At 42.9% G+C, this 6,094-nt stretch overlaps 1 protein-coding gene and 1 long non-coding RNA gene across 2 annotated transcripts; one reads left to right on the plus strand and one right to left on the minus strand.

Annotated features, from left to right (window-relative positions):
• Positions 1-242: 242 nt before the first annotated feature.
• Positions 243-681, plus strand: LOC146968596 (uncharacterized). The gene is made up of 3 exons (XR_015034270.1): positions 243-340; positions 422-484; positions 557-681. It is a non-coding gene; the product is annotated as an uncharacterized LOC146968596 (long non-coding RNA).
• Positions 682-2,298: 1,617 nt separating this feature from the next.
• On the minus strand, positions 2,299-5,661 carry LOC146968597 (uncharacterized). Its single transcript, XM_085759878.1, has 7 exons — positions 5,539-5,661; positions 4,176-4,363; positions 3,503-3,643; positions 3,277-3,415; positions 2,902-3,079; positions 2,663-2,804; positions 2,299-2,515 (listed from the first exon to the last, which is right to left on the minus strand). Exons 1-7 carry the CDS (start codon positions 5,659-5,661, stop codon positions 2,347-2,349), a joined length of 1,080 nt encoding a protein of 359 aa, XP_085616004.1. The 3' UTR covers positions 2,299-2,346.
• Between the last annotated feature and the right edge of the window lie 433 nt (positions 5,662-6,094).

Here is a 6,094-nt window from a genome sequence, read left to right on the forward strand (position 1 = left end):
GTTTCAGATATTGTTGTAGGTGGAGCAGTAGTTGTAGCTAGTAAAGGTGTTGTAGCTGGAGAAGGGGATGTAGTTTGTGCTGTTGAAAGAGGATTGGGGGTTGTAGTTTGTGTGGTTGTTGTGGGTGAAGTGGAGGTTGTAGTTTGTGCGCTTGTAACGGGTGGAGGTGGGATTGTAGTTTGTGTGGTTGGTGTAGGTGAAGTGGAAGTTGTAGTTTGTGTGGTTGTTACAGGTGGAGGAGGAGTTGTAGTTTGTGCGCTTGTAACAGGTGGAGTGGAGGTTGTAGTTTGTGTGGTTGTTACAGGTGGAGGAGGGGCTGTAGTTTGTGTGGTTGGTGTAGGTGAAGTGGATGTTGTAGTTTGTGCACTTGTAACAGGTGGAGTGGAGGTTGTAGTTTGTGTGGTTGTTACAGGTGGAGGAGGGGCTGTAGTTTGTGTGGTTGGTGTAGGTGAAGTGGAAGTTGTAGTTTGTGTGGTTGGTGTAGGTGAAGTGGAGGTTGTAGTTTGTGCGCTTGTAACGGGTGGAGGTGGGATTGTAGTTTGTGTGGTTGTTGTAGGTGAAGTGGAGGTTGTAGTTTGTGTGGTTGTTGTATGTGAAGTGGAGGTTGTAGTTTGTGTGGTTGTTGTAGGTGAAGTGGAGGCTGTAGTTTGTGTAATCGTTGTAGGTGAAGTGAAAGTTGTAGTTTGTGCGCTTGTAACAGGTGGAGGAGGGGCTGTAGTTTGTATGTTTGTTGTAGGTGACATGGAGGTTGTAGTTTGTGTAGTCGTTGTAGGTGACATGGAGGTTGTAGTTTGTGTGGTTGTTGTAGGTAACATGGAAGTTGTAGTTTGTGTGGTTGTTGTAGGCGAAGTGGAAGTTGTAGTTTGTGTGGTTGGTGTGGAGGTTGTAATTTGTGTGGTTGTTGTAGGTAATGTGGAAGTTGTAGTTTGTGTGGTTGGTGTGGAGGTTGTAATTTGTGTGGTTGTTGTAGGTAATGTGGAAGTTGTAGTTTGTGTGGTTGTTGTAGGTGAAGTGGAGGTTGTAGTTTGTGTAGCCGTTGTAGGTGAAGTGGAGGTTGTAGTTTGTGTGGTTGTTGTAGGTGACATGGAGGTTGTAGTTTGTGTGGTTGTTGTAGGTGAAGTGGAGGTTGTAGTTTGTGTAGTTGTTGTAGGTGAAGTGGAGGTTGTAGTTTGTGTGGTTGTTGTAGGTAACATGGAGGTTGTAGTTTGTGTGGTTGTAGTTTGTGTAGTTGTTGGAGCTGGTGTAAGGCTAGGTGTTGTGGTTAGTGAGGTAGTTGTTGAGGGCGAAGGAGTGGTTGTAGCTGTAGTGGTGTCGGTGGTGCTGGTTGTTGGAACTAGTGTAGTGGTGTTTGTTAAAGATCGTGGTTGTCGTCTGCGTGGTTGTTGTGGTTTGTGTGGTTTTTGCGTGGGTGCTGTGGTTGGAGTTGTTGTTGTAGTTGGTTCTGTAAATAAGAGTTAAAATAAAATGTTAATCACATATATTTTTCATCAACATTGTGAATTAGAGATGGAATTTGGAAACATTATCAACTGACCTGGTCCAACTGTCACAACGACACAACGAAACTCTGAGTGAAACTTGTGTTGGACTAAACTGCAAAACACAAGAGGTAACACAAAAAATAAATAAACAAAAACATGAATGAAACAAATCAATAAGTTTATACTCATAAACATCTTTAAAGGTTTATGTATAGTAAGATACAAACCCTAACCCTGCAACTAGATGGCGCACCAGACCACCGCAATCACAGACCAACGAACACAACGATTCACGAGGGGCAACAACGAACATCATATGCTAACGCTCTCTTAGCATAGGCTATTACGCTAATGGAAAATTCATGACATCAAGAAGACAAGTTAGCTAACATAATCAAGCCTGAAGCCGGTCACAATGAAAACAGACATGTAACATTATGTCACCGTCAGATTATCATGGAGATAGGAAGATGGTCGTGATCTTCGGCAACTTGTAGGCCTCAAAAAGGACGGACAGATGGCACTGGGTCGCAGTTGGACTGGGAAAGAAAAATGATCTTGAACTTATCCACTGGGACCAGTGAGTTTAAATGGTCCCCCCTTGTTTTGATGGTTAAGTATTTGATGAAGCTTGATGAAGCTTCTTTTTTTTAAAAAGAATATTCCAGTGCAGGAAATTCGGGAAAGTCAGTTTCACTTAAAAACGGTGTGTGGGTGGTTACTCTGTGTTAATCGACTTACTTTTGTACATAAAATACAAAATATTATCCTGTCAATTAAAGGCAAAAAATATATAAAACAAAAAAAATAAAATATATACTTGTTTGCTCTTCATCGTCCTGTGACTACATTGTTTCCAGAAGTGTCAGTTGGGGATAAAATACACTAACTTGTCATCTTCCTGGATGAGGAAACAAACGGCATGGCTTTCTCCATTTTCAGCCTTGGATGGCGTCCACCTCAGTGTGAAGTGACCTACTCCTGGTGCCGTCTGCGTCATGTCGTGTGGTCCGCTGAACACCAGCTCAGAAACCCTTCAACAAAGAGAAGACACTGGTTTTGTCCGGTAAGATATCCAGAACCTCAATGGGATCTGGGAATTTGGTGTAAACAAAAAAAAGTATGCAAACCAAGTTGTAGACGTAATTGATTCTTTTTTTTATGTTTGTGTTTTGGCTCACGTGGAGATGTTTGCTTCTGCTTTGATGATGATTTCCAGAGCCTGATTTACGGGTGTGAACAGCCGAGCTCCGTTGGCTGGAGTTGGAGGCAGGAACCTGGGCAAGTAGAGTCCTTCAGTGCAGGATGGCACCGCTGGATCAACTAGAGACATAAAGCAAAGCACAGGTATATCGATGGCACTCCTAGTCAGGTAGTCCACCACGTTTCTGGTGAAGAATTTGGTTCTTTGATACCTTACCCCGTAAAATAAACTGGACAGGTATTTTGCTGATGGCATCGTTGGGAGTTTTCACCTCCTGCGAACCGTCCGTTTGAGTCAAGGTGATTGTCTGTTTGGGGAAGTCCTCCATCACCAGTTGGACAGCGTACAGACCTTCATCAGAGCTGCTGGTTGGGCCGAATGACAGGGAACAAGACTGCAGACAAAACAAAACAACAACTAAGAGACCAAACTCAACCTCTGAGGCTGGAACATGACGCATCAACACTGAAGAAGCAGCAGCTGCAGTTCCTCTCCTGACCACTAGAGTGAATCTCCAAAAGTGAGTCAATCCCATAGACTCCCCAAAAGTTAAAAAGTCCATCTTTACAGCCTGGTACTTGAATTACTCACTGATGAGAGGTTAAGGACAGAAGGTGGTGTGCAGTGGTCACACTCCGACAAGGACTCATCTCCATATCTGCATCTGACCTCATCTCCGTCAGGGTCAAAGGTCAACAGGCTGAAGTCTCTCTGACAGTTTGAAGGAACTCTGACAGGGAGACAGAACAATGGCATGAGCATGTTGTGTGTTGTGACTCAGTAGTGACCACACAGTCAGTGAAGAGGGCGTAGCTACCTCAGGGTCGGCAGGATGTCGGTCTGTGGCGAAGTGTTGGGTTTCCCCGTGTCGGACCGGCTCCTCAATTCAACCAGAGTCACTGCTTTCACCGATGTGACGCCATTTTTGGTGTCACTTATCCAGTCTGTACCATCCAACCTTTAGTGGGAGTTCGCGCTCATGTCAGTTTGTTCTGTGCAGCACATAACCTGAGTATACCCACATAGACATATGTCCCTATAACATTTATGTTCCCATACAAGTCACATATAAATAAATACACATCATCTGCATAGAGGATGATATAAGCTTATAGTAAATTACAGTAAATAAACAGTAGTTTCTAACAGATATGAAACATCAGTGGTAGAAATGCATCTGTGCATATTAAAATTATCTATATGATGCATTTCTACATGTTAATGATATACATTTAATTTATGTGTGCAAATATTTTTTAATTCTGGGATGTCTCACACTTAGTATGAGCACAGTTATGTAACACACGTCTATAGCCTACATACATAAATATATAAATAAACATGTATATTTCTATTTCATATAATTCAGCACATGTAAACACCTAACAACACAACACATCTAAAGTTTAAACACTTTCAAGTTTTGAAGGGAATCAATGCAAAAGTTCACTTGAAGCGTTTATTGCGTCTATTATTTGAAAGTGACTCACAGCAGCTGAAACGCAGTGTTGCTGGGAAGCGGCCGAGTGGTGGAGAATCCTTCCCTCCGACACCACTCTCCACTGTCGCTGGAAACTTCCCGGACTACAAAGCTCTGGTTCCCACAGTTTCCACGGTGACAGGTCCAGGAGGCCGCGGCCGTGCACGAGAGGAAGTTCAGCCTATAGCGAACGACCACCTGCAGCATCGGATTAAAGGGGTGATTCCCCACCTGACAAGAAACCTTCAAGTAAGTTGTTTGGTTGGTTTTTACGAGTGTTTGAAACAGGCAGAAAATATATCTTTTTGGATCAAGTTAACTGATCTAAGGCAAAGACAAACACACTGAACTTGAGTTAAAGGGATAGTTCACTCAAAATTCAAATTGCACTCATTATCTACTCCCCCTCATGTGGACTAAGGGCTGGGAGAAGTTTCAGAGTCCTCCGTGGCTTCTCTGAGTTACAGGGGGTCTCGGCGTAGCAGTGCATGTCCATATAACGATTGCAAATGGATACCAACTGTCTTCATAACCAAAAGACACACCAAAAAACATCCAAATACCAGGGTCCGTCCTCTCCCTGGTCCGTCCAATTTGGACGAACCAGGAAGAGGAGCTTCCGCTACAAACAAGCTTGAAATATAGACTTATTTAATTTTTTTCGGAACAATTTCGCATTTGGAGGCTTCAATACAAGACGGACATTACATACGAGCAGCATGGAGGTATTTGGATGTTTTTTGGTGTCTTTTTGTTACGAAGAAAAGTGGTATCCATTTGCAACCGTCATATGGACATGCACTGCTACAACAATCTTGAAATAACAGATTTTTTTTTGGGGGGGGGGGTGGGGGATGGCACCAATTGTTCCGTCTTTATCTAATGATGCTTACGTTTTACTAGTGAATTGCTCTATTGTAATGTCTCCAAACAGAACAGAGGCATAAAAGACCCGATCTGTTTAATAATACACTGGTAAAACAAGATCCAGTTCTGGGAGCAACAGGATAATTTGCATCACATGACAGTTTGGTGAATTATTTGTATCCCACTTCATATCACCACCATCAACATCATCATAACAGTTAACAGATTGTTATCATTACAGAGATTTATCACCGGTCTGCAGCTTCATTAAGCTGCACGGGGACTTTCAGCTCATTCTGTATTTGTCTGATTGATAAATTTACCCTCAGTCCAAAAACCCACTGTGCACCACCTGCTCTGCACCTGTCAGTTAATAACAAGCTGAAACTTTGGGAGACAAGGTGGCTACATGGCCTTAAATATCACATCTGATGAATTTAAAACCCAAACATGTGTTTCTGGTTAGAAATAATAACAATAATTTAAAAAAAAGAAAGTGTACGTACACTGACAGATCCATTCAGGTTGGGGATCTTTGGCTGATAGGTCATCACCGTCCCCAGGAAGTGAGACGTCTGGGAGCCGCTGCAGACGAGCTGCAACAAAAACAGCAGCAGAGAGAGCGACATGGAGAAGATGAGAGTCTCTATAAACACCTCCAACACCAACACCACTTCTCCTCCTTCTCCTTCTCCTTTTTCCTCTAATCTGGTATGAGGAGATGGCCTGTCCAAGAGCCGACGTGACGGGTGAAAAAATGAAGCGTTGCGAACACAGCTGTATTATCTGAGATCACATCAGCAGTTCAACCGGTTCTGTGAACCTGTTCTGTAATCCCAACATCCAGATCAATTAAAGTCTGTTGCTACGTTGCACAGTAACAGACAGTGTCCATCCTATGAGTCGTCAGGGAGTTTATTAGGGACACACACAGAGATGGACAGAGTAGCCTACTCGACCCCAGTACTCGAGTAAGAGTAAAAAAGTACTTGCTTCTAAAGGTACTTAAGTATCCAAAAGTACATGCTTTTAAATTTATTTTAAGTAAGAGTAAGAGTAAAT

This window comes from Trachurus japonicus, chromosome 18 (genome assembly GCF_045865225.1).
Source record: "Trachurus japonicus isolate A0001 chromosome 18, Traja_1.0".
Lineage (NCBI taxonomy): Eukaryota > Metazoa > Chordata > Actinopteri > Carangiformes > Carangidae > Trachurus > Trachurus japonicus.

Bases quoted from the DNA above. Each gene is read 5' to 3' on its own strand.
- LOC146968597 (XM_085759878.1), bottom strand. From the start codon at position 5,661: ATGTCGCTCTCTCTGCTGCTGTTTTTGTTGCAGCTCGTCTGCAGCGGC. The intron at 3,080-3,276 runs GTGAGTAATTCA...TTTTGTCTGCAG, and splicing joins CTGTCCTTAACCTCTCATCA to TCTTGTTCCCTGTCATTCGG. The intron at 2,516-2,662 runs GTGAGCCAAAAC...TCTTTGTTGAAG, and splicing joins GCAGAAGCAAACATCTCCAC to GGTTTCTGAGCTGGTGTTCA.